The 27,672-nt window shown below is 38.2% G+C and overlaps 1 protein-coding gene across 1 annotated transcript; it reads right to left on the bottom strand.

Moving 5' to 3' along the window:
- Positions 1 to 4,439: 4,439 nt before the first annotated feature.
- On the bottom strand, positions 4,440 to 24,566 carry LOC149309629 (protein-glutamine gamma-glutamyltransferase 4-like). The gene is made up of 14 exons (XM_089532464.1): positions 24,551 to 24,566; positions 22,269 to 22,448; positions 21,083 to 21,189; positions 17,383 to 17,512; positions 16,215 to 16,336; positions 15,011 to 15,118; positions 13,854 to 14,028; positions 13,093 to 13,225; positions 11,926 to 12,029; positions 10,810 to 11,061; positions 8,047 to 8,340; positions 7,287 to 7,456; positions 5,413 to 5,549; positions 4,440 to 4,581 (listed from the first exon to the last, which is right to left on the bottom strand). Exons 1-14 carry the CDS (start codon positions 24,564 to 24,566, stop codon positions 4,440 to 4,442), a joined length of 2,070 nt encoding a protein of 689 aa, XP_089388590.1.
- Between the last annotated feature and the right edge of the window lie 3,106 nt (positions 24,567 to 27,672).

Raw genomic sequence — 27,672 nt, 5'->3', positions numbered from 1 at the left:
TCTACAGTGATATCTTCAGCACAGCCAGGTAGACATTTTATGTCTAGTCTCATTTTTCCTGCCTACCAGCAAAACTACTGAAAGTGCTGGATCTGGTGACATTAAGGGAGCCAGCTCTCAAGGAAAGTGAAGGATGGTGATAAACCGCACAAGTTTTCCCTCTTAAATGTCCTGTAAAAGAGCTCAGAGTCATGTTTTTGCTGCTCCTAACATTCAGTGTGGCCTATGTATATACATAGACTTTTTGGAATAAATGTTTAGTCTCAGTGGAGGACCATGTTTTTAGTTGGTACAGAAATGAAGTTTCAGTTGAAGTGGAACACATTCCATAAAAAAGTTGAGACAAACCTCTCTCACATCCTCACAGAGTGTATTGACCTCACTGGTGGGATATAGAGGAGGGATCCTCCGGGTATTCTACTTGTCAGTCAGTCATATCTAAGAAGAGGCACTTTATCAAGTATCAAGGACCCAAGTTGCTCATTCTTTAAATGATATCAACAATCCATTGGATGCAGACCATAAGTCTGCATGATACCAGCAATCTGGCTGCTGCATTTTGTGCTAGCTGCACCTTGTGAATAATATTCAAGAGAAGCCCCATGAAGAGCATGTTACAGTAGTCTGCTCAGGAGGGTACCAGTGGGGTATCCCTGTACAGAAAAAGTCATAGCTGGAGGACCAGTCAAAGCTGACCCCAAGCATTCTGAGCCTTGAAGTGCATTTGGGCCTCCAATGGAATTCACTTGGGCTCCCAATCCCATCTTGCAGAGCCAGTCCAGTAAGGTACTGTAATCAATCAAAAGGTCCAGGAAGATTTAAAGAATAGCACTCCTCCATCTTTTCCCTGTAGATGGTTATTAGTCAGAAGAACTAAGGCAATTTCTGTGTCATGCCCTATCCTGAAACAAGACTAAAATGGGTCCGCCAAGACATCAGAACATTAGTCATCACATACTCAAGTACCATACCCTGAAAGGGGATATTACCAATAGGGCACTAATTCTCACATACCTGCAGGTCTGGGGAAGTGCTATTGCAGAAAGGGCACACGCTACAACCTCTTTTAAGGCAGCAAGTACTATCCTGAAAATCAATGTCGTGTAGTGGTTAGAGCATCGGACTATGAAGTTTATCACACATGAGGAATTTCTCTTAATTTCGAATGAAAAGAAAGTGGGGCCAGAACACATTCATGTGAATTTGCTAGTTCAGCGAATTTAGGTGAATGCTAATTGCATTTCGACCTGGCTTCCCATTGCCTGAAAATAGCATGCAATTGCCCAAATTTGTGTGTGGTGGTCTATGACGCAATAACGTGAAACTCCATGATTGCGCTTGGACTGACTTCCCATTGCCTGAATTTGGGTGTGGTGGGCTATCACGCAATAACATTAAACCCCATGATTGCGTTCATCCATTGGATTATACTTCCAATTTCCCTTGTCTGATAAACTCCTATGATTGTGAAGACCCACTCAGCCATGGAAACCCACTGGTTGACCTTGGGCAAATCACAGTATGTCAGCCTCAGAGGAAGGGAAAAATTCCTTTGAATAAATTCTGCCAAGAAAGCCCCATGATAGGTTTGCATTATAGTTGCCATAAGTCAGAAACGACAGGAAAGGACACAGCAACAGCAGCAACAGCTACTTTCTCTTGACAGAATGAGGCATTTGCTATCACCTGGACATACCCAGTCAATTGTGCTCTAGTAGATCATAACAGACATGGACTGTTGGTTAGTCCCAACTGGAGTAGACCCACTGAATTAATTGCTGAACCAACACAGTTGGTGGGTTAACACACTGGTAAATCCCTTTCATTCAGTGGGTCTGTACTAACTGAGAATAACAATAGCATTTAAGCCAAGATAAGCAAAGCAAGGCTTGAATTTACATTTGGTGTGTGTGACAAGCTGATTCAGGTGTTTTGTACACATCAGGTGTTTTGTACACAACTGAAACTGATTCCTCCAAAATTTGACTCGATGGTGCACCAAACAGTTTTTGTCATAACTCTGGCACAAAGTTCTGAATGAATACATGCAACTTTCTGTTCTGAATACTTAGCAAATTTTTCACTGTGAATTTTTCATTGACAATTCAATTCCTAGCCTCCTGGGATTTGATTCCCAACAGCTCCTTACCATCCCAAACAATTCTGTATGGCAGAAAGTTGTGGGTGAAATATAATAAGCATAGTAATTTATGTTGTGTTGAGTTGTGTTATGTTATGCTGTTATGTCATGTTATTTGAGCAGCTTCACTGCTTGATAATAGGCACAGTGAAAACGTCTTTCTAATCTTCAATGAAAGATATTTCCCCTAGTGACATGTCAATATTATCCCCAATATCTTCAGGTCAAATCATAGATTCCTTGATCCAGTGCAATTCATATTCAAGGGATTAAACTGACTGAAATTTTGCCTAAGCAGAAAATACTTCTTATTACAGAAAAACATGCCTGATTTTCTACAATTCTTCTTGACCAATTAAGTTCCCCATTTCCTCCCTCCCCAAAGCTGATCTTTTTGGAAGAGGAAAAGTGCATTACAGATTAACTGATTCAGTCAAGAAACCAAGACTTGAACTGGGCTGTTGATGGCCATGGCTCTTGGAAGTCTCTCGTTCTTAAAGAAGTTGTAAGTCAAAGCTGTTCTGATGGTACATAACAAATGGTCATGATTTTCCCCCTTAATATTCAGCTATAAACCTGCTTTTGCACTTTTCCCCTTGACTTTCCTCAATTGTTTCAAATCATTTCTGTTTTGTGCTAGGCAACTAACTTTGTTCAGTGCAGGATTTTCAGTTAAAATCCCCAACAGGTGGATGGCCAGCCTCTTTTTGAAGACATCCAGAGAAAGAGGCCCCAGGACCTCTCAAGGCAATTGGCTCCATTGCCAAACTAATTTTATTCAGTGGCATCACTAGAGTTCCTGTTATTTGGTGTGGTAATTCATGGTGCCACCCTTCATCGACCTCCTCCCCTACCAGACAACACAGATCTAATCTAACCATGGAAAATTAATTCCACTCTGATGTCAGCATATGAGATAAATCTTTTGTTCATTGTGATACTTCACTATCTACAAGTCTCTTACTTCTTTGGTATCACTGAAAGTGTGGATCCAGCACCACTGGGGATTTGGGAATTAACCAGGATTAATAATCCTTCTAAACAGATCCTTCTATTCTCAAAAATTGATTAATTCAGTCATTTTACTAGGAGCTTTAGAATGTCCAAGTGAAACAGATGAATTAGTAAGCTTTTAAATGTCTTAGGTCTTCACTTTTTTCACACTCACTTGATCTATAAATCAAGTAATATGGTTGGGAAAATACATTTTATATAAAATTTCTTAAACACATTTGGAAATGGAAAGAATGGTAGTGCATGCAGTTGCTAGCAATCACCTTTATTGTCATGCAAAATGTAACAGGGAAAAGGTTTGATATATAAGTTCATTGCAGCTCACATGAAATTTACTTTTGGGAAGTAACATCAGAAATATTCCAGGTTATTGAGGAAAAAGATTTATGCTAACATATCACACATTATAAAATATTGTCTACATTGCTTGTAATAAAACTAGAAAACTCATTACAAAGGCAGAAATATGGAAATGTACTTCATTTATCCTGCTAAGCATGAGGAGGTGTGATAGGCTGGTACTAGAAGCTCCTCTTTCATTATTTAGAATCTTAACTCAGTTTTGTAGATGGATTTTAAACTGTGACCTGACATTGCTAACCCACATTTGCAGGCACACAAGTTTAGAATTATAGGGCCAAATCCATTGTCTTGCAAGCAAAAGAGAGTCAATGCTTCTATACTGGAAACAAACTGGCTTCCTGCTGAACTTCAGGGCACATTCATCCAAACAACACAGCTGGGTATAGAGAATGGATCACTCTCTTGTTTTCCCTTTTTCATTTCTTTTTGAAAACTTTGTGCATGTTAAACCTTGTGCTTGTATATAACTGTAGAATAAACATAGTCCAGTTAAAGTGGAAAGCCAACAAAAACAACCCTCTCAAAACTAAATGCAGTGCATCTTTCATATAAAAGAAAACAGGATATATGCTGTGCTTGTAAGATACCGCATATAGCCTTGCAAATTGTAGGCTGTTAAAAAGTGGCAGAATTAGCAGGGTGAAGGACCCCAACAGTTTGACTGCAAAAGATAAGCAAAAGCTAAAACCTGCAAGGAGAATACAGAGTTATCTTTTCTCCAAAACCAGGTATGTTATGCTCAAATCCCCAGAACACATTCATCATAAGCAACACATGCAATCCCCATTAAATTTCAGCTACTTAATTTCTTCCTATCCCTTCTTTTGCCTCATAATTTATGCAGCAAGGATGTTTTTTTTTAAAATGCTCATTTCTAGTTCATATATCTCCTAACGTTGCCTGATGGAATTTGGGAATGTTCCTATGCAGTGATTTCAATATTCTTCGATGTATCTATTCCTTTGACTTGGGTTGAATTCAGTTTGGCAATTATTGTTTTATTGCCAATCTTCCTTGGTATACACTCTATTTTGAAAGTTGCAGTTTCACCAGGCTGCACATCCCTAATGAATGAATGAATGAATAAATAAATAAATATGTATTAATAATATAATTTGATATTAATAGTTCTTACTACATAACTTCTCCACAGAAAAATTCCCCAATCAATATGTTGAATGAAAAAATAAAAAATGTGTTAATAATACAAATTGTTATTAAAGTTCTTACTATATAGTATTTCCAGAGAAAAACTCCCCAATCAATATGTTTGGAAATCCTGGGGATATTGTATGGGACTTACCTGAAGTGCGGCCATTACAGACAATGGGATTTGAACATCTGCGTCTTTTGGTATCTGCAGGGGGAGGGATGTCCGGAACGGATCCCCCCCTGATACCAAGGTCCCACTGTATATACAAATAAATATCTACCTGCATGACCACATAGCCATGTTTCCTATCTTATAATAGAGTATGAGAATTTCTTATTCCCCCCATTTTGGTAATATGGTAATGCAAGAATTGCTCTTGAATTTAGATGAAAGGTCCTTCTCATCTTGCACTATTCTTTGGGAAGGATGAACACCTTCTTCCTTTCAATATTTAAATTATACAAGAGTTATTTTATGCCTTTTGTAATGTATTCCCTGTGACCTTCCATGACAGTTCTTTTGTGGCAGGGGTGGAAAACAGCCCTTTGCCCTCAAGAACTGCTGCCACTCAGGGTAAGCAACCTAGGGGTTGGGTGGACCAATGCTTTGTGACTTCTTATAAGACAGTTTCACAGGATCAAACATCTCAGGTAGGAAAGAATGAGCCAATTTCTACCATAGAGATGCTCTCAGTTATGGCTGGCACTACTAAAAGTCCCCATTATAACTATTATTACTTTACCTTTGGTTAAAAATTTTCCCTGGATAAATGCCGGGGCCTTCTACACACAGTTTGCAGTTTTCCAAGGGAAGGGACAGAGTATTCTTGAAAATCACTTCGCCTCTGAGAGTTTCATTCAGTTTTGCTTTTTCTGGTAGCTGTATCATAAAGGAAAGTCAGCAGAAAAGAGCTTTAGTTATGCAGAGAATATTTTAAAATGACTGCATTTGTGCTGAGTACTAATGCAAACAACTGATTCTGTTTGAAACATCCATTATATGATTGATTATAGATGCATGTCCTTGTAATTGTCTTTGGCCTTTAGCAGAAGCATTGCATACAACTGGAAACTGGCAGCCAGTTCTGCTGTGTATGGATACAGGTCACTTTCCACTGCTAGCTGAAAATCAAATCATGCTGTGAGCTAGTTAGCTGACTGGGATGCAGGAATGTGTGTGGTTGCACATCAGGAGGGGGCATGCATGTGATCTCCATTAGCATAAGTGGTACATTTCTTTTTGCCTTTCAATGTGGAGAGTAATGTGTTTTTCATAAAGTAGACTGTTTCTGACATTGCTTTTTACTCAGAAAACAAGTTTTCTACTGGGTTTTTTTTTAAATACTCTTTCTACACAAACAAATCTATTGGGGGAAAGTGAGAAGAATCTCTTGGGTGTTCCTTATTTTTCTGGATATGAAATTATGACTGCTCCTTACATTCCTAAGTATTTTGCATTTAATCTTTAACCATTGCATTATCTGGGACTTCTTTTAAATTGGAGATCAATAAATCAAGTAGCTTATTCATTATATCTGTGCAGGATGGGCACAATGCCTTTTCTTGGGATAGACAGCCTGTTTTCAATCCATGCCAGTTTCACATGTGTTAATTGTTAAATATATTCCAACATGTTTCTGCATTAAGGTGCATTTTTTAAAAAAGAAATCATGCAAGCATCTGCATTTAAATATGTATTTTCTCTAGGGTTGCCAAGTAAATTATAGGACAGGGATCCTGTACTTTACTGTACTTTAATGGTTGTATAGAAAAGGAAATTTCGGCAGGTGCAACTTGTGTGACAAGAAATATCTGTTGAAAGTCTCTCTTCTATTAAAAGTACAGAAGCACTGTTCTTTACTTCACCTGGCAAGTCTAATGTTCTCACACAAGTGTTCAAACCTACTCTATGTTGAAATGACTTTATCCTAAAATATTATGTTTTATATACACTTCATATAGGAAGTGAGAAATAACTCTCTCGAACCATATTTTACAAGGTCCTATCCTGAAATCACAAAGAAAAATGTTAAAAATTCCCTCTACCAATAAGCAGAACCAAATCTTACAAGGCCACATCTAAGGAGTCACAATCAACAGTCTTTAATCTTCTGCCCAAAGCACAGAAAGCAGTTGAGACCTTGTTGTTCAGGACATTGGTGCCATCACAGTTGGGTATCATGGCAATAGTGGCTCCATTCTTAGACCACATGCCAATGATACTTGAGATTAGATAAATCAGCTTCCTGTGAAAACTATAGCTGATTATCAGTCCTCCAGACAATATCATTGTGAATACCATCACAAGCCATCAGGAATGCCATCTCCATTCTTAGAGGCTTCAAGGAGTAGCAAATATCCTTTCTCAGCCATTTCCTCACTAGGGAGGTTCCAGGGTGTCGAATACTATTCCAGAAACCCAGAAATATAGGCAAAGATTGCTTGCAATCTGCCAGATCCACATATTTCCCCTTCCTGTTTTAAAAGAATTAATTAAGACCTCATTTTCTGCTTCTGGAGTTCTTTTCCATTTACTTCTTTTATTCAACATTTCCAATATTTCAACTCTTGAGTTTTCAAAATCCCAGCTCAGCACCAGCCTATTATAATTTCTTACCTTCAGTTCGAGAGTTGGAGTCTGGAAGGTCAAGACCACCTGTTTAGCAAGGTGTTGATTGCTTTCTTGAATATCAGCAAAAATATTGACTTTTATCAGAAGCTCATCCTCTGTAGAAGTCAGTTTGTTCATGTAAACATCAGCAGCTACTTTCAGGGGGATCAGAACCACTGCATCAAGACAAAGAAGACCAAACTTGAGAGAGGGATGATAGCAACACTGGAATAAGACTGGATGTTTTGTATCTGGATGATTTTTAGCTTCTTGCAACTGAAAGTGGTGGGTAAAAAGAAGACTGTGGGCTCTTATTAGCCCTCTTGAGTGAGAAATCTTGGATTAGGAAAAGATAGTGTACTACGGATCCAACCCCAATATCTCCTACATGATGTGGAAAATGCTATATTGGAATGCTATATATCCAGTGCTTCAGTGAACAAGCCCCCAGATTCTATAGAAGGCAGCCATGAATGTTAAAATGAAATATAGCAGTGTACTCCTGTAGTATCAATGAGCCCAGTTAATATTCTTTGCAACACTCTAACCTGCAGTGATTTTATTCTTCCCTCTCACTCTTTCACTAGACCATGCATTTTATGCAAAAGAAAGATTAAGCTTTATTCTTTCCTAAACCCTGTGAGAAGTAGGGTGGGCACTTGCCAATCTGATAACTCTGATCCAGCATCATCATCCACATTTCTAACAGCTCCAGAACCTGAGAGTAGCCAAAAGAAAGTTTGTCTTGGGTTTTTTTTGCACGCACCTGTCTTGCCCACTGTTTGAACGGTCTGATGGACAGTTGCAAGGTTGGCTTCTGATCTCCCAGTGTACGACTCCAGATTGCAAGAAGCATAGAGGTCAACTGTCCGTGCACCTGCAAATTTGCTCTCAACAACAATATTCAGATCAATGGGTTGTCCTGGCCACAGGGTTTTTTCTTCTCGAACTCCCAGTTCAAAGTCTGCCTTGAAAGAAGTAGGGTAAGATATCTCTTCAGGAATAGGAGACTTCACATAAGACATAGCAATTTTCATAGCATTTCTTTCCTCTTCAGAACCTAAAAATCAGGAAAAGAAGAGAGGGAGGAATCAGCCCAGAGGTCATTAGAAACCATTCCACTTGTCAGCTGCACGCTCAGACCAGGTTGCTGAGCAATTCCAGATCCCCTTGGGTGACACTGATAGTCTTCCTATTTGACTCTGGTTTTATATTAGGATTTTTATGCAAACAGCTTTGGTGATTCAGATGGATAATCTATTTTAGGAGGAAGATTGCACTGCTGTAGTTTCTCCAGGATATCCCAGGAGTGTTAGATGCCACTGGCCAAATTATCCTTTTGAATCAAGCTTTCTGGGTTGAAAAAGAGAGGTATTGTGTTGCAATGGCTCCACTCTTGTACTGATAGCTGATTTCAAAAGGTGGTGTCAAGGAACTATTTCTTTGTTTGGTGGCAATTACACTATGGTTTTCAATTAGGTGTATTATACTGTCCATGCTATCTGACATCTTCATAACTGAGAGAGGCTTGAATTGAGGTGTCACCAGATATTGATGATACAAAATTCTTGTTTTTGTCTAATTTATATGAATTGTTGGCAATAATCAATAGAGACTGTGGAGGGTAAGCTGAAGCTCAGACTAAATAAGAAAGATGTGCTGTGTGTGCAGTTTGTCTGGACTGTGAGATCTGTTCTTTTGGAGAGAATTTGAAGATACAAATAGAATTATCAACCATTGTAAAACCTGTTGCCCCTCTATTAACTACTTAAATCCAAAACAGCCTGAGACAAGGATATATTGCCAAGGAACATTGGTTTGCATATGAAATAATCTAGCACAGAGGCCCTGCTCCATCTTGTCTTTGCCATTGGACATAATGCAAATGATGCCTGGTGACAGGACCTTTCTGTTCTGGTGCCCATCCCTGGGGCTCACTCCCTAAAAATAAATGTGCATAGTGCTAGACTTATTTTATTTACAGCACCTAAGCAGAATCTGTTTGCTCAGGCTTTTCATTTTATATTCTTAGCTGACAATCCTATAACTTTACATAGGAGTAAGCCTTGTTGACCTCTTTTTGAATGCACACCTCAATGTGGTAAAGGAGGCTGAAAGTATCATGGAAGTCGAGAGCAATACTATCAGAAGCTAGATTCTTTTAAAGGTTTTCTGTCCTTGTAGTTTTTGTTTTTGTTGTTAACTGCCCTAAATCAACCCTGACTCATGGCAACCCTGTGGCTGAAACATCTCCAAGCTCCCCCATCCTCCACTGCAGATTCATACCAATGATCTCTCTGATTAAGTCTATCCATCTATCGTATAGCCTTCCTCTCTTTCTTCTGCCCTCTGCCTTTCCTAGCAGTTTATCCAAGTTAATATTGTGAAAGCAGGATGGATGCATCCATCTCCTTCATGGAAAGGTTAGTGGCAGTAGACAGTGGCATCAATGAGGTTGGTGTCATCCAGTACAAGGGGCAGGGATTGTCCTGCCCTCCCTATCCTCCTGCCTCCCCCCCTTCCTTCCTTCCTTCCTTCCTTCCTTCCTTCCTTCCTTCCTCCCACCCAGACTGCTGCTGAAGGGGGTGGTGCTGTAACCTCCAGAGTGCCCATTCAGAGCCCAATGTGGCTGCTGGGAGAGCAGGAAAGGGAGATAACATCCTTTCTCACTCACCCAGTAGCCATACCAGTCCCGCTAGATGTATTGCCCCACTAGGTGTGCCCCACTGGGGTGTCACATAGTGCGACCTGCATGCCCCCTAGTGACAATTCTGGCAGTAGATGAAGAAAAAATATATACATTACAGATGAATGAAAGAAGCCATGAGACTCCAACACCTGCACTGAGCTATTAATAACAGGATCTTTGGACGGTCTCTTATTCATAGGGTCACCATAAATTGAAATTTACTGGTACGTAGGAACAACATGAAGTCTTGAATTCAGTGGGACTTGCTATCAGTTAATGTTAATCTTACTTTGTTCTTAGTTGGCTTAAACTTTAAGTAGCCATTTGTGAAAATTCAGAACTTAAACTTAACAATTAACAAACTTCACCAACTAGTATAAAGAAGGGAATGGCTCCGGGGGTGGGGTGCACTGAGGTGATATTTAGTTTATTATTTTTTTTAAAAAATTAATAACATGCAAAAGTACGTGTATGTATGGAAAGAATACTAAAATTTGTTTTGTAAAATTTCAGAAATATTAATAAAAAAAACCTTTACCATCTTACTATGACTTCTTTTTGCTGATAACTTTTTGATTTGCCTACTGAACATCAGCCAATAACTATAGTAAGAATTAAAGAAATAATACCTCAGTGTGGATCCAACAAAATACCTCATTGCAAATAGCTTCCCAAACTGTAGCAGCCAATTCAATGCATATTTAGCTCAGAATATGCCTTTCTGAATTCACTTGCTTCTGAATAGTCATGTATGACTATGTAAAATTCTACACTAAAGGGCTCTCTACTAATAAACATGCTATGGTGATTCTACTCATAAACCCCTTAATTATCAATTACCTTCTGGAAATTTGTATTGATCAGTGATGTCTTCACGTTCATTCTTTCCAACAGCTTTGGTGCTGATATTCCTTCCTATAGACCTGGTATCTGGCTGGTACCTTATGAATTTCTTCTCTCCATTTACATCCTGCATACGCCAAGGGACTACGTCCGCATTCACTTCAGAAAAGACAAACATGGTATCGTAGCCATGGCCAACTTCTCCCAGTTTGATGGCTTTTACTGAAGCAGGGCCACACTGAACAATTCCTATAGAAAGAGAAGAGTGTATAGATTGTCTTTTTAAATTTGCACTAAGAACCCATGGACACATCACATAGTATTCCTCTCTGTATCTATTCAGGAGTGAATGGCTGTTAAATTGCAGCTAAAGAACAGAAGTTGCAATAAGTACATGGTGGTTCCAGTTCAAAAAGTACTGTGTCATAATCTAAATGAATCAAAATGAAAATTGTGCATTGGAAAATCCCCACTATTATTTAAATTAATGCTACCATATCTTTCAACGTCAAAATGTATTCAGGTCAGCTTCATAACTTATGTTACAGCCATGCATACAATGTTTGCTCCAATATTTCACCAACATTTCAATGTTTTCTCAGACTCACGGTGAGAAAACCCCAGAGTTCATCTGCATGACTCATCTACATGGCAGATTTCTCTTTATTTGTATCCCATTCTTTCCCCAGAACTGGGACTCAGAGCAGCTTCACAATATTAAAAGAACAATACAATTAGAAATGTAGAAAATTGGTTCTATTAATAGACTATTACCCACCCTTGCAGATGAGTACAGGCATTAATCTGGAGATGGTCTAGAACAGTGATTCCCAAAGTGAGCAGACTTTCCAAGGTCATTTGCATGTTGTATAACACATTTTCCTCCTCCCCAATTTCCTATTTGTATTCCTATCTCACTACCTCTATCTAATTAGACCTAAGTGCACACACATAAAAGTTAATAATAAAACGTGCGTAATTTGTACCTTGGTTTTTTCATGCTAAAGAATGAAGAATCATGGGGGAAGAATTTGGGTTACTTTTAATGACATTACAGTGTAATAGACTACTAATCTTTTAATTTGTGCCCTTATATATTTAGCTACATCTTACCTTTGCTCTTTTCTGGAGGTGTTCCATCAATCACCTGCCAGCCATCAAAGCCCTCTGGCAAGTCTGGTCTTTTCATCCAGAGTTCATTCCATACATGGAAGGTCCTGAAAGCAATCCGTATTTAGAACTGAAAACAAAAATGAATCCAAACTACTGGATCTGTCCTAGTGTCTGAGATATTTTTTGGCTTATAGAAATTTCCAAGCAGAATCTGCCAGTTGAATTAGGTAGAAACCACGAATAATGTTAGATGCTGCCTTAATGGACACTTGAAGGAAATGTCTTGTCAGACCAGTGGCACATCTAGCCCATCACTGATTCCTCCTGCTCTTCTTGGTCCCCTGGATGCTTTCTCAGCCCATGTAACATTATTGTTGGAGAAGCTTTGAACTGATTCTGAGATCTACTGGATGCAAAAGATGCCTTCCACTATTGAGCTACAGCCTCACTGCTCCAAGGTGGAGATCTTTGAATTTTTCACAAAAGGAAGAAAAACTTCTGAACAAACCTCATCCATCAGATGAACACAAGAAAGAGGGAATTTTTTGTGGGGGAGCTATGGTTCTGGAAATGTGCTCTCACTAAAAATCCAGCATTCCCTCCTCGCCTTCTATTTCCATTAGCAATTGAAGATTTCTTTGTTTAAATGAGGTTTTATTTTTAAAAAAGCACAACTGCTTTAGTTCTATTTCCATATTTCAATATATCACATCTTTTAATCTTTTATTCCGATGCGGTCAAGGATGAAAACTAGAGAAGCAGATGATGATAATAAAATGTCCAAGAAGAAAAATAATTTTTCAGAATGCAGAATTATCTACTTATGAATAGACTCTAATTTGATTTCCAGGTAATAATTTTCAGATTAGCAAAATACAGATGAAGAAGCAGGCGAGGAGATCATATTGAAAGTAATAACACATGTATTTTGTTTTCTCATTCCTATCCATCATCCATCTCCTTACGAGTGGAATATTTAATTAATTGCAGAGATTACCTAAAGAAAACTGAATGGTCCACTATAATACAATTTTCATCATAATATTCAGCAATGATAATGTTAATTATACTAAAGAGAACAGCTCCATCCATCAAACTTCATCATATAAATGGACTAATAAAAATTATTATTATTATTATTATTATTATTATTAAATCAGAAATTACCAAATAAAGTCTGAATGTTTCATCAGTTCGTTATTTTCATTATAGTATTGATCGATGGTTATGTTTTCCTCAGAATCATGTGCACAACCATAGGTGGTCACACTCCTGGTAGGAATCCCCAGACAGCGCATGACTGGAATATAGAGTAAAATATCATGTCAAGATAGTAGTGTAAAAAAACAAATCTTAGTTGGCTCATCCCTGAAGAGGCAGACAGGATTTTTTAACCCTTTTTCTCCTAAAGAACAAGATATTTTAAGTTGTTTGTCCCTCTCTCTCAGGAAAAGGTGACACATTCTTGACAAATTCCCCAAATGACCAAAAGGGAACAAGTAAACCATTTCACAAATTATTTATGTGGGTGCTAATTCCATTTGCATTATCCTCTGCCTCCAGGCTAGGCTACAGCTTTGATCTATCTCTCCTCTCCCCTTTCTTGAAAACCTCTCATTCAAAGCAAAAGGTGTCCAGAATAACAACTGTATCTCTCAGTCTCAGACTTTTCCAAGCTTAAGCATCAAAACCAAACCAGAACCAGCAAACTGTCTGAGAATGAAGGAAGTTATAGTTCAACACAATTAGAGATTCTTAGGCAAGGAATATTGAGTCAAAGTGGTTTTGAACGGCATGATTCAATTCCCACCTTTTTGATATAAGTGGGGTGCAGACCACCCAAAAGATTCTAAATAGTGTGCTTCTGTTTCAGAGAAAGGAACAGTCCTTTCTATTATTATAATAATAAAACCTATTATTATTATTACCTGTGGTAAGCACACCAGAGAAAACCCAGCATTGGGCATATGAGACTGTTCTTTTTGTCCTGTAATATGTCTGCAAAATTGGGACACTCCCTGTCCATTGTAAAGGAGAGGTACCCCCTTGATATGGTTCTTTCCATCTTCCTTGGAGCACTCCATTGTCTTTCTCCATATTAACCTGAATAAACAGAGGAACAAAAGCATATACAGTTGAACATATTCAACCAAGAACGGTTCAAAAATATTCACACCATGCCCCACCCCCAGCAAAAGCAAACTTTGATATGGCTGTTTTATATAAGGGAAATTATTTTACTACTCCATTACATTTAATGGGACTTGAGCATCCATGGATTTTGGTATGCACAGGGAGTTCTGGAAGTAAATCCAGCAGATACTGAAGGCCCACTGTAATGCAATCCTTCCCCTCTTCCATTTACAACTGCACACAGTTATGTTCAGATCGTACCATTGCCAGATACATCATCCAAGGGACCCTCCTCTGCCACCAAAAGAGAAATCCCTAATCCCACAAAAGAGGGAGAGTGTGATTATTTTCAAGCGTGGGGAATTACAATTTTTAATCTTAAGGACCAATGTTAAAGGGATTTTTAGAACCATGTGATCATACTTACTAGCTGGCTGACTCCACAAGCATGGATCAAGGTTTAGAGACTTGTTGGATTAACCATTGACACGCACCTTTTCCTCCTGCTCCACCCTTCCCCAACAAGTAATAATTGGAGGTAACAGCTTCTGCCCTACCAACTGTCCAAACATTGGATTACAAAAGTGAATCTGGACAATTATTCCACCATTCTGGGCTTCTATATTTGAGAGTGGACATCACAGAACAGCAGAAAGTCCATCTCTCTCCATGAATTGAAGAACAATGTCAGTTCTGATAGTATTGAAATTATGATCTGAATAGCTTTGCCTTGTGATGTGTCCTCCACATTTAGGAACAATTATACAATAAATTGACAGAGGAGCTGCCCCTTATTTTATTCCTTTTTTATTTAGGGATTTCACATAGTGTTCTGTAGATTCAGGAGAGTTTGCATAAATATTTCAGTAAAGCAGAAAGCAGATGGAATGTTTTCTTTTTACATATTCTAAAAGAATCTGATGTATCTGAAAAACTTTATTAAAGGACATACCAAACCTGACATGGCCCTGGAGATTTTCACAGGATCTCTTCTCTCATTCGGCTTGAGCTGGCTCTCATCCAGAAGGTACATGCAGCAATCCAAAATGTCTTTTTCAAACTGTTAAAAAGTCACATTTAGTCACTCTCATGTTATTCCATTATTGAAGACTACCCTTTTATTTATGTAGTTCAGTGTAAAGCTACTTATAATTTGAGCTTAAGGTATTCTGAGTTTCAGAGGTAAAATGGTGACACTGTCTTGTAAATTATTCTGAGCAACCTCAAAGAACTCTGGAACACTGTTATTGTGTGCTTCAAGTTGTTTCTGACCCTAATGCAAAACTATCATGGGGTTTTCTTGGTAAGAGGTATTCAAAGGGAATTTGCCTTTACCTTGCTCTAAGACGAAGAAGATGTGACTGCCCAAGGTCACCCAGTGGGTTTCCAACTTTCCATGGATGAGTGGGGTTTTGAACCTGGTCTCCAGAGTCGTCCCACTCTCAAACCATTATACCACACTGGCTCAGATAAATGCAATATATGAAAAAGCCAATTCAGATGAGCCCAGTATGACTTTTATTCTATGCACAGAGGAACTGAATCACAACTTAATTTTTCCAAAACAGTTTGTTTTGCTGGAGAATGAGACTGTTTAAGTTAGTGCCATTCAATTGAGTGCCAGCCCAAGATATTTTGATGCTACACTGGAAATCTTGAGAGACTTGGTCAATTGCCTAGTACCAGCCCAAGATATTTTGCTCTGAAGCAAAATAGAAATTCTGCCACTCTCTGCACCCTTCAGAAACCAATTCATGAAAGCAAATTTATGTAACTTCCCCTCTTGGTGCTGCTTGGTAGGGTCCACTCTGCAGCTCTTTCTGGGCTTGTTCTTTATCAGGCTAGTTACAACACTACTTTGATGTAGGTAACCCATCCAAGTTCCTACGTATAGAGAAGGAGCAAGGCATTGCTGAGACCTGAACCCAATGTGAGCTGAAGGAATTATACACTGCAGACTGGCTCACAGTTGTGCTGAAAGAAGAGTGGTTCAACAGGGTTGCATTCTATTTTGGCAGCTTTCCTGCAGCTCAATGTATCTCTTCAGCGGTTTCATACCCATCATACTATTTACACTTGCAGTTAAGTAACCAAAAGAGCAATGCCTACTTGTGTCCAAACAAAAGAGAGAAAGAGGGTAATACGTTATCTTTTACCTGCCCATAATTCCAAGATGTTGGGTAAATGCCATTTTTATCTCCTAAGGTATATATAACTCCATTGTCACTGAGCACATACTCAGCCCTTTTGTCCTCCTCAGGCATGAAAACAGAATCCGCTAAAGAAAACACAAAAACATTAAATGTAATGGAGCAGTAAAATTATTTCTCTTATATAAAACAGCAGTATCAAGTCTGCTGTTGCTTTTGCTGAGGGTGGGGCATGGTGTGAATATTTTTGAATTGTGGTTGGTTGAATATGTTCAACTGTATATGCTTTTGTTCCCCTGTTTATTCAGGTTAATGTGGAGAAAGACTATGGAGTGCTCCAAGGAAGATGCGAAAACCCATATCAAGGGGGTACACATCCTTTAGAATGGACAAGAAGTGTTCTAATTTTGCAGACATATCACAGGACAAAGAAAACACTCTCATGTGCCTTTCCTGAAATACAATAACTCCATCATCCTACCCACTTCTCTCTTGCCCTGAAGTGCATAGTAGACCAGGCCAGATAAACATATGGCAGAATTCCCATAAGCAACCTTCTCCATGACAGGAAAAATACAATTATAACAAAGTAATTAACAATGCACTGTCCTTCTATTGTACTCCAAATCTGCTTCCTGAAGTAGCCACCTGACATACCTATTATGAGACTCATGCAGTATTCGAGATGTTGTTGAATTGTAATTTCCAGCATTCCTTCCCATTGGCTATGCTGGCTAGGGGTGCGTGGGTGGGTGGGAATTCAACAACATCTGGAGGGCTCATATGATTCCCAACCTTGTCCTATCCAACTGTATAGTGCACTACGTCTGCACATACATATACATATGCTCATATATGTATGGATATGTGTAGTGGGGACCCTAGAGGATGATAAATTGTTTTCTGAAAAGACATCTATTTCCCCCTCACTGTACAGTGGTTGTGTCAGGATTTTCTGTAGTTATTGATTTGTGCCCAGCTAATGTTTAAACTGTCGTCGTGAAACTAAACTGTGAATAGAAACAAAAGAGTTTCACAGCCCAATAATCTTGTTACATGGTTTTATGGGCATTCCATGGATGATCAAGCCTCACCGGTTTCAGGCAAAGTAACTAAACCCATATATTTTATAAAAGAAATCAGAAATTAAAGCTGTTACATTCATGTTGACTACCTTTGCACCATGGGTTGAACAAGACATAAAAATATTTTTTTCTACAATCAGAACATTTAGCCTCTGTCTCCACCGTCAGAAAGTACTTTCCAATAATTGCATCTGCTGGACTGGTTACAGCAATGAGACACTAAAACAAAGAAGAGAAAGGCCATGTTAGCAAACTTTAAGTTAAGGAGCCCTTGTGGCGCAGTGGTTAAATGCCTGTACTGCAGCCATTCACTCAAAATCACAAGGTTGCGAGTTCAAGACCAGCAAAAGGGCCCAAGCTCGACTCAGGCTTGCATCCTTCCGAGGTCGCTAAAATGAGTACCCAGACTGTTGGGGGCAAATTAGCTTACTTGCTAATTAGCTTACTTGCTGTTCACCGCTATGATCTTTGGAATAGCGGTATATAAATAAAACAAATTATTAAATTATTATTATTAAAACATTTGGCCCAATATGCAGGACGGTCAATCAAACCCAGTTCCTTAACACCTTCCCTTTAAATTTATTAATTTAAGTATTTCCTGACCAAATGATCTCCTTCAACATTCTGAGGCTCAACTAAGTATTGGTTACTTAAGCGGGACTCCCATCTTCTTCTTCCTCTTATTATTGTTGTTGTTGTGTTTTCCTGTTGTTGTTGTCATTGTGTGCTTTCAAGTTGTTTCAAAAATATGGCAAACCTAGACAAATGGATTACAATGTTTTCTTGGCAAGATTTGTTCAGAACGGGTTTGCCATTGTTTTCCTTTGAGGCTGGGAGAGTGTCTCAACTTCAAAGGTTACCCAGTATGCTTCCATGATGAAGTGGGGATCTGAACCATGGCGCCCCAGTTGGCTCTCATGCTTTCCATAATAAATCTATTTCCCCCTATTTTTTCGTTAATCTCTGCTTGTTAATGTGTGTATTTCATTCATACTAAGAAATATTCTCAGTTTTTTACACTTTGATATTTTCCAATGTTTTAAAAAAATACATCTGCTCACTGAATATATAATCTGTATTAGGTGTTAGAATTGGAGGCCCTACAGATAATAGTGTACATGCTGGTAAGTTCAATGTTGGACTTGTGCAATGGGCTACATTGGGCTCCTTCTCTTTGGAAACTTGAGTTAGTTCAAAATATGGCAGCCAGAGTGGTTATTGGTACTTCTAGGAGGGACTATAGTATACCAATACAGGTTGAGTATTCCTTATATGAAATGCTTGGAACAAGAAGTATTCCATATTTCAGGTTGTTGGTTTTGTTTTGTATTTTGTAATACCTGTATTGGCATATACACAATGAGACATAATGAGGCTAAAGAGAGACTGGGGATCTGTGAAATTGCAAGAATCCAAGTGTAGTGCTTGGCACAAATCCACACCCCCACCATCTGAAAGATCCTCACATCTCTCTGCAGACTCACAAATACAATACAGGTACACAATTCAAAACGTTTGGGATTTTGGAGTATTTCACATTACAGAACTCTGGATAAGGAATATGTTATTTGTATTAAAATTACTCCACTGGCTCTCAGTTAATTACTGGGCAAAATATAAAGTGTTGGATATTACTTTTAAAGCCCTACATGGCTTGGGTTCAGGTTATCTACAGGATTTCCTTTTCTGCTATAATCCATCCTATACACTTAGGTCCTTTGGGAGAAATTCACTTCAGTCCGCCAGAATTAGGTTGACTGTTATCCAGAGGACATTTTCTTTGGCCACTCCCAGACTGTGGAATGACCTGCCAGAAGAGATTTGTCATTTTGAGATGGTGATTGAGTTTAAGTCAACAGTAAAGACCAGTCTCATAGAGAAGGCTTATCCAGGTTATTTTTAAATTGTAGTTTTATAGTATTTATTGGTAGATTTAATATGCATTGGTTTTATAAGTTTTTATATACATTTTATATTAATAAAACCATGTACATAATCTATATGTGTTATTTGTTGTTGCCTGCCTCAGTCCATTGTACAAAGCCTCTGTGATCATCTATTTTTGCTCCCTTGCTTTCTCTTCCCAATTAATTTTCTTTTGTCATGAAAACAACTTATTGCTTATTCCTGAATTACATGGAATTTCAATAAAATAAGAATTTATAAGAAATTTATCCTCTCTCTTTCCGATCTATCTATCTATCTATCTATCTATCTATCTATCTATCTATCCATCCATCTCAGACAGTTCTTCCTTCTGCTTTCCTTTACTATGCTGTTCGCAATTTGTACAGTTATTGCCATTTATTTATAATTATTTATTTAAGAGAGTAAATAATTTCTTTCACAACATTTGTTTTCTCAAATTAATGTGCAGTTAAAATGATAAAACATTTGCAGTCAGTTGGCTAAATCTAGTGCTAGATCCAATGAAATGAATAATTGTGAGGAAACTGTCCCATTCACTTTAATGGGTCTGTTTCAGACTAACATTAGATTTACACCAATAGATAAAAACTATTACTAAAGGCAAACGTCTTTAACAAATACTTTTTAAAACATATATTTATATTTCTTTTATTTGTTTTAGATATATTAATTTTTCCTTACTCCTTTTGTGTTAAATTACACCATCCTTTCTAGGACAATTAGGCCTTGATGTTACATCATGCTGGCACTGCAATGTCGTAGCGAAACATAGCTCTTCCCCTTCCCTCTCCCCTACAATCCTCAGTTAAGGACAGAAACGGGTCCTAGAGAGCATCTTAGCCTCCAGTGCTATGAATTTTCTAAACTGTTAGCATTTCAATACAGATTTCTCCTCCAAGGAGCTTCTCGTACACACTTTTGCCCCCAATCTGGGTATGGGCAAGGGACATGAGTGGCCGAGTGAAAAGACATTTTATCGCTTGCCATACTGTCCTTAAGGTGTCCCCATGCCATTGCCTGGCCCTAAGCTATCCCCGATCAGGGCTCAGCTGCAAGATTTTGCTCAGCCGGAAAGCTTCCGTCTTTCAAAATTCACACGCCTTAGCCCTGATCAGAGATGGCTTAGGGCTGGGTGATGGCATGGGGATGCCTTGAGGACAGTATGGCATGCAATAAAATGCGTTTTTACTCAGCCATGCATGTCCCCTGCAAAGGAAAACGCCAAATAATTTATACAATCCCAGCAGGCATAATTGTTTGTGTTCACAGTAAAGAATGGATGGATGAGAGAGAAGATGAGAGAGTAGAAGGACAGTCAGTGCTTCCAGGACAGAATACACTCTTGCATTTCACCAGGGAATGGTTCCTTTTTTACATAACATTTAAAGTACAGTACTTACATTGACTCGTGGATAAGTCAACTCAGGTCTTTTGGGTCAATTTTTTAACCAAAATCTCTAGACTTATACATGAGTATATACAATACTTTCTCCTTCCGCTATTCAGACAAATTGGGGGGGAGGAGCTTGGAGGGGTGGAGAGCCATTTTCCACCTCCTCCAGGCCCATTGTAGGCCATGCCACCCATCCCCAATGAAGCAAGAAGTATCTTCTCATTTTTCAATAATTGTTTTCAGAGCTAAAGCAAGGTATACATCTATCTTACTGTGAGAAGGAATAGCATGACCTGAAGACTTCTGGATGTGGAATTCTGACTTTCAAATATATTTTTCTGCAACAAGGAAATAACTGGCCTTGGTGCTGCATGCAACCAAGGGCCTTGTGATTTCCATTTCTTTAATGAAGAGTGCCTTGCATCTCTAAACATTTCAATTTCAGCTATTCCAAATTCACATACCTCTTCCCCATTTGTTTCACAGATCTTGGCCTGCCATGGTTCATCATTCCTCACAGACCTCGTGTTCAAGTATAAGCAAACATCGTTGGATTCGTCTTCATTTTCACCTGGAAGAATTCAAATTCATAAACAGCAACATCAACTGGGGAGGAGAGAGATGCAACTCTCATTTCATTTTTCAATTACCAGCACAGAACATTATTGATAACATCTTGAAATATGAAGTAACATTAAATTAGCCACTCAAACAACAAGATACTTCATAACCTCATTCAAACTGGCATCCATACGGTGTGCGGCGTCATGGCACTCCTCTGGCACTGTGTTTACATGATGCAGTGCTAAAGGAGTACCTTGAATGTTGAATGTGTATAATTTAATGTGTTGTGAGCTGCTTTGATTGTTTCTTCACAGAAAAGCGGGTAAAAAATAAAAGTTTAATTTATATTTATTATTTATTTGAAGCCATGACACCACAGCTTTTTGTGGCTCCTTTTTGCGCTCTGGAAAGGCCAGATCGGGGCCGCGGCATGCAGTTGCTACAGCCCCTCAGCCTGATCGGTGTTTCTATGGGTGGCCATGTGGAAGGCCTATGGATTAACTATAGGAACATCATTGTTAAATTGTTGTTGTTGTTGTGTGCCTTCAAGTCATTTCTGACTTATGGTTAGGCATCATGAGGTTTTCTTGGCAAGATTTGTTCAGAAGGGGCTTGGCATGGCCTTCCTCTAAGGCTGAAAGAATGTGACATGTCCAAGGTCGTCCAATGGGTTTCCATGACTGAGCATAGATTTGAACCCTAGTCTCTAGAGTCCTAGTCCAATGCTCAAACCACTATGCCACACTAACTGTTATCACTGTAAAGTATAAGTCTACAATCACTCTAATATAAAATGCTGCATTTCCCGTTCCTTTTCCTTATTGTCCATTCCCTTTCCTTCATATTTCCTCCATTACTATTCATCTCAATCCTGTCACAATTTTCCAGGAAATCTATGTTAAATTTAAATTAATAGTTGATCAGAAAAGTCAGACAATCTTTATTAATTTTGTGAATTTGCACAATGAATCACGAAAGACAACATTCTTTTTTCTAGATTATGGAATCTCTGAAGAACAGATGATGGTATTACAAATGTAGCATTAGACATATTTTGATGGACCAAACAGTGATATCCTTCCTTACCAATCTTGAGCACCAAGGTGACTTCATCATTGTCATTCAGCTCCCTGCTAAAAGTCACCCTCAGCTTAAACTCCTGCCCCCGTCTCACAATCAGGCAACCATTCTCATACTCATTGGTGTGATGAAGACGGTTGTTCTCTTCTATGAGGAAATTAACTCCAACAGCCTGTAGAGGATTCCCTGGAAATGATAACAAACACGTAGAATCATAGAAAGATGTCAGGCTTTTGTTTGGTTTTGTTTCATTGGCTTTGCTTTTTAAAAAAATCTCTCCATAGCTGCCAAGCTGAAATCGTGAAATGGTGAAACAGTGAAATGGGAGGAAAAGAACAGAGGGAGTAATCTACTACTTAGGGGGTTTTGAGGCTCGTGTTGTTTTAACTGTTTTATCTTTTATTGTTCACCGCTGTGATCCTTGGAATAGCGGTATATAAATAAATAAATAAATAATAATTATTATTATTATTATTATTGTTATTATTATTATTATTATTATTATTATTACACTGCTTAGCAATTTCAGCTCACCTTCATAGCACTATCACTATGGAGAGCTCAAAGATAAAATAAAACAGGAAACTTGGGAGTAGGAGAAGGAGAGCATGAAGATGCCCAACTAAAAATGCAGGTTGAGTCTCCCTTATTTGAAATGCTTGGGACCAGAGTTATTTTGGATTTTAGAAAACCTGTATTTACATATAATATACCTAATGAGAAACCTTAGACATGGGACCCAGGTCTAAACACAAAATTCATTTATGTTTCAACTACACCTTATACACATAGCCTAAAGGTAAATTTATACAATATTTTAAAATCATTTTTTGCATGAAACAAAGTTTGTGCACACTGAACTATCAGAAAGCAAAGGTGTCACTATTTCAGCCACCTAGGTGGACAATTTTGGATTTTGGAATATTTTGGATTTCAGAATTCTGCATAAGTCAGACACAATCTGTACTACTAGAAACAAAAAGTACAAACATTAAATACAAGGGGGTTATATACACCCACAGCAAACATCCCAGCTCATGTCACCAGCAGACACCCCTAATGTGTGAGAATGAGCTACCTTTATGAACCTGACTATGGAGTCCTATTAGAAAGTCAGATGGAAAAAGGAGCAATGTTTGAAAGTACAGTCATCCCTCCATATTTGCAGCTTTGATATTTGCGGATTTGATTATTCACGGATTTCATTAATATGTTCTCTCTAGGACTGTCTAGGTCCTCCAGTGCAACTCTGTGGTCAACTTTAACTAAAAGTTGCACTGAAAGACCATTTGTAGCTACTCCAGTGCCATTTTATGGTCAGTGTATGTTGAACATTGACCACAGAGTTGCACTGGAGGACCTAGAGATTCCTAGAGAGGTGTCCTCTCAGGTAAAAACAGTGTTTTTGTTATTTGCGGTTTTTCCATATTCACGGGGGTCTTGTTCCCCTAACCCTAGCGAATATGGAGGGACAAGTGTATTAGGAAAAAGGAGTAGATAAGGGAAGAAGGCTTTTTTTGGTAATTTGATCAACCTATTTACTATTTGCTTCTTCCTTTTTTCTTTTTTGAAATGTGACATGGTGTTGATCTGTTCATATTTGTTTTTTCTAATTTTGGCTGTTTGTGGATTTTTTTTGACTATATAGTTGGCTTACTACAGGTGGCCTCATTATTAGTATTATAACAAACTTTGTGTATATATATATATATATATATATACACACACACACACACACACACACACACACACACAAAAACAACCCACACACAACCCTAGCCACTTAGCAGCCATGGAAATATGCAACCATCTTTCTTAGAAGACACCAGAAGTGATAACAGAACAGTTCACTCAAGCAGAGAAAAGGAGGCATAGGCTACATAACCTACATAATAGAGGACTCTGCCGATGAGGTGTGGATGGTGCCATTACCAAATTTTCAAAGCAGTTGGAGAAACAGTTATTTTGTGGAATATTGCCAAGACTAAAAAAGATGATTTAAGACAGATGGTATCCTGGAATGCACATGATGTCATGTGATAAAATAAAATCCCAACCACACATGCGAAAAAAAACCTGCTGTGAATCTAAAGTTTCATTTGAAGGGACCCAAAAAGCAATATTAAACCACAGAGAATGATGTGTCATATATCCCACAGAACGATCTAATTTACAGAGCCCTTTGGTAGTTTGCAGTTCTGGATCTTTCCACCTAAAGGAATTCAATTAGAGTAAAAAAAAAAAAAAACCAACCAACACCAATTCAAAATATGTTCTCATATACTTACCAGCTGTATTGCTCATGATGCTTCTTTGTTGTTGCTATTACAAGATTTGTGTATACAGCAGTGGCTTGTATCACTTTTCTGAATGAGCTGGAGGAACCAAGCCCATTTTATAAGTCCAAATCTAGGCTGCTGGGAGGGGGCAGAATTTAAAAAGAGGAAGCTGAAATGCATTGTAATGACTTCAGTTTTACACTAATCATAAATAAGGAAATCATAAATTTCCTTAAGGAGAATTTCTTTTGAATGAAAGATGGACCTCTCAAGCTGATGCATTGATCATCTGGGTTTTCTGGAAAGCGCTCCAGTTTTCCTGATGTGAAAAATGCTGCACAGAAAAGGATTTGATGAATATCTCTGAGGCATCCTTCCTTATACCTTGCTTTGAGGAGTCCAAAGTACCACATTCAGTCTTATCCCTTATATTTCTCTGCTTCCATTTTCACATCTAATACTGTATGTGAAATAACTTGTATCAGTAATTTACATGGATTATGTATCCATTATCAGCTTCCTGATTTTTATAATATAAAATGCATGAAATCTCATCAATCCACATTGCTCTGATAAACAGACAAAAGGTGATGAAAAATGGAAGTAAAATTTTTCACTGATGCAACTTATAAAATGACACAGAAACCAAAGCTATAATATTTGCTTCATGCAGAATATTAAAAAGGATGCAGACTACATGAGGATTTTTTTAAAAAAAATCAAACTACAATTGTATTTGTTGTTGCTAACTGCCCTTGCATCAACCTCGACTCGTGGTGGCCCTGTGGATGAGACACCTCCAAGACCCCCCTGTCCTCTACTGCTCTGTTTAGTTCCTGCAACTTCAGACCCGTGATCCCATTGATTGACTCTATCATCTGGTTTGTGGTCTTCCTCTTTCTACTACTCTCCACGTTCCCTACCATTATTGTCTTTTGTAATGAGTTATGCCTTCTCATGAAAGTACAACAGCTCCAGTTTGATCCTTTTAGCTTCCAGGGAGCTTTCTGGCTTAATCTGCTCAAGGACACATTTATTTGTCTTTTTGGCTGTCCATGGCATTCTTCGAGCTCTTCTCCAGCACATCTCAAATGAGTTTATTTTCTTTTTGTCTTCAAGGCCCAATTGTCACCACTGTACATGGTGATGGGGGATACTATGGCTAAGGATGATTCTAATTTTAGTGTTCAGTTTCATATCTTTGCTCTTTAAAATGTTATCTAGTTATTTCTTAGCTGCCCTTCCTATTCCGTCTTCTTCTTATCCTGACTACAATCTCCATTCTGATCAATGCTTGATCCAAGGTGTCAGAACTGCACTCCCATGTCTGAGATCCATCCATAATTTATTATTATTATTATTATTATTATTAACCTTTATTTATGAAGCGCTGTAAATTTACACAGCGCTGTACATGCAATCTTTTTAGTTAGACAGTTCCCTGCCCTCGGGCTTACAATCTAAAAAGACATGACACAGAAGGAGAAGGGAGTGGTGGAGGGAGAGGGTAAGAGGTCCAGCAGTTCCTCTCTACCTCCGAGGCCTGGACCAAGGCAGATGGACTGGAGGGAGGGCTTGGCTTCATAATGGAAGAGTAATTATTATCCAGGGGAACTACATACTCTCAAGTAGGGTAATGCATATACAATACATAGCAATACGGGAAATGGTTTGATAAACAGGCACCAAAAGAACATCAGATAGTAAGCGACAATTTTTCACAATCTATGCAGTCAAATGCTTTGCTATAGTCTATAAAGCAAATGCAGATTTTTTTCTGGAATCCCTTTGTTCTCTCCATTAGCCATTGTATGTTTGCAATGTGATCCCTAGTGCCTCTTCCTTTTCTGACCTCTGCTTGAACTTCTGGATTTTCTCTTTCCATGTATAGTAGGAGTCTATGTCTATCCTATACCTAATTATTATTATTTATTTTATTTATATGCCACCTTTCTCCCAAAGTGGGCCCAAGGAGGCTCATAAAAGATGTTCTAAAAATAAAATTTTAAAATACAATAAAAATATTCACATAAAAAGTTAAAATATAAAATCATGAAAAACATACTGTTAAACATATAAAACCATTAAAATATACCTAAGGAAACACACCAATAAGAATCCTACCTGAGATGCAGTTACATTTTAAAAGCTTGCTTTAAAAAGCCAAATGCAAGCTATATACCTACTGATTTCAGTAAATCAACTTAGTTTAGCCAAATTATTTCCTATTTAAGAAGTTTTAGGATTACAGGCAAAATCACTTAAACAATATGCAGCTGCTACAGAAAGAACAAAAAGAAGTACTACATGTCCTACAGTATGTACTAATATACAATTGTAACACACATATTAATATTGTGTGTGATGTAAAGATTTGAATATATTATTACAGCATAAAGTGAGGTTGGATCTTGGATCTTGTAAAGGATGACAAATCAAGCTTCATTCTTCAAATGATATTTAGGTTTGAAATTCTGGAGAGACAAACTATAGAGAAATACAGTTGGAAAATATTTTCCGAAAAGGTCATGCATTGTACTTTGTCTGCTGCTTAATGCCAATGTAGGCACAGCACTTATGGTAATCTCTGACCGGAAAAAAGACATGTATTTGGTGTCTAGAAGGCACACTTGTTAGTCACTTCTGTATTCTTTCTCTATAGAATAATGCACACACAGCCAAGAGATCTCAGATAGTATGGAGAGAGATGGGTCTGCTTTCTTGAAAGCTGGACTTCATTCAGGGGGGGGGGGGACATTCTGGTCTTTTCCAAAAGCAGTATATTATCTAGGGCAGAATACTAACTATTCTAAAACACCCCAAGGCAGAGTTTAGATGCTTAAAAGATGAGGCTGTTGTTCTTGTTGTGTGCCTTCAGGTTGTTTCCAAATTATGATGATCCTATCACAGTTCTTATTAAGCAATATTTGTTCAGAGCAGGTTTGTGTTTGTCTTCCTCTGAAATTGTAACTTGACCCTGGCAACTCAGTGGGTTTCCATGGCCAAAGGAGTATTTGAACCCTGGTCTCCAGAGTCATAGTCCAATGTGCAATAGACTACACCATGGCATCTTTAGAAATAAGAAAAAGGAAATAAAAAGAGAGAGGTAGCCTCACATAATTTGAACATTC

This window comes from Sceloporus occidentalis, unplaced genomic scaffold (genome assembly GCF_023333645.1).
Source record: "Sceloporus occidentalis isolate IW3139 unplaced genomic scaffold, rSceOcc1.0.p SCAF_7, whole genome shotgun sequence".
Lineage (NCBI taxonomy): Eukaryota > Metazoa > Chordata > Lepidosauria > Squamata > Phrynosomatidae > Sceloporus > Sceloporus occidentalis.
This window is presented reverse-complemented; position numbering and strand designations above follow the sequence as displayed.

What these genes read in the sequence shown, in the direction of transcription:
- LOC149309629 (XM_089532464.1), bottom strand. An exon ending in CCAGGGCCATGTCAGGTTTG is followed by an intron (nt 14,029 to 15,010) that starts GTATGTCCTTTA and finishes CTGTTTATTCAG; the next exon opens with GTTAATATGGAGAAAGACAA. An exon ending in GGGAAAATTTTTAACCAAAG is followed by an intron (nt 4,582 to 5,412) that starts GTAAAGTAATAA and finishes TTCATTCATTAG; the next exon opens with GGATGTGCAGCCTGGTGAAA.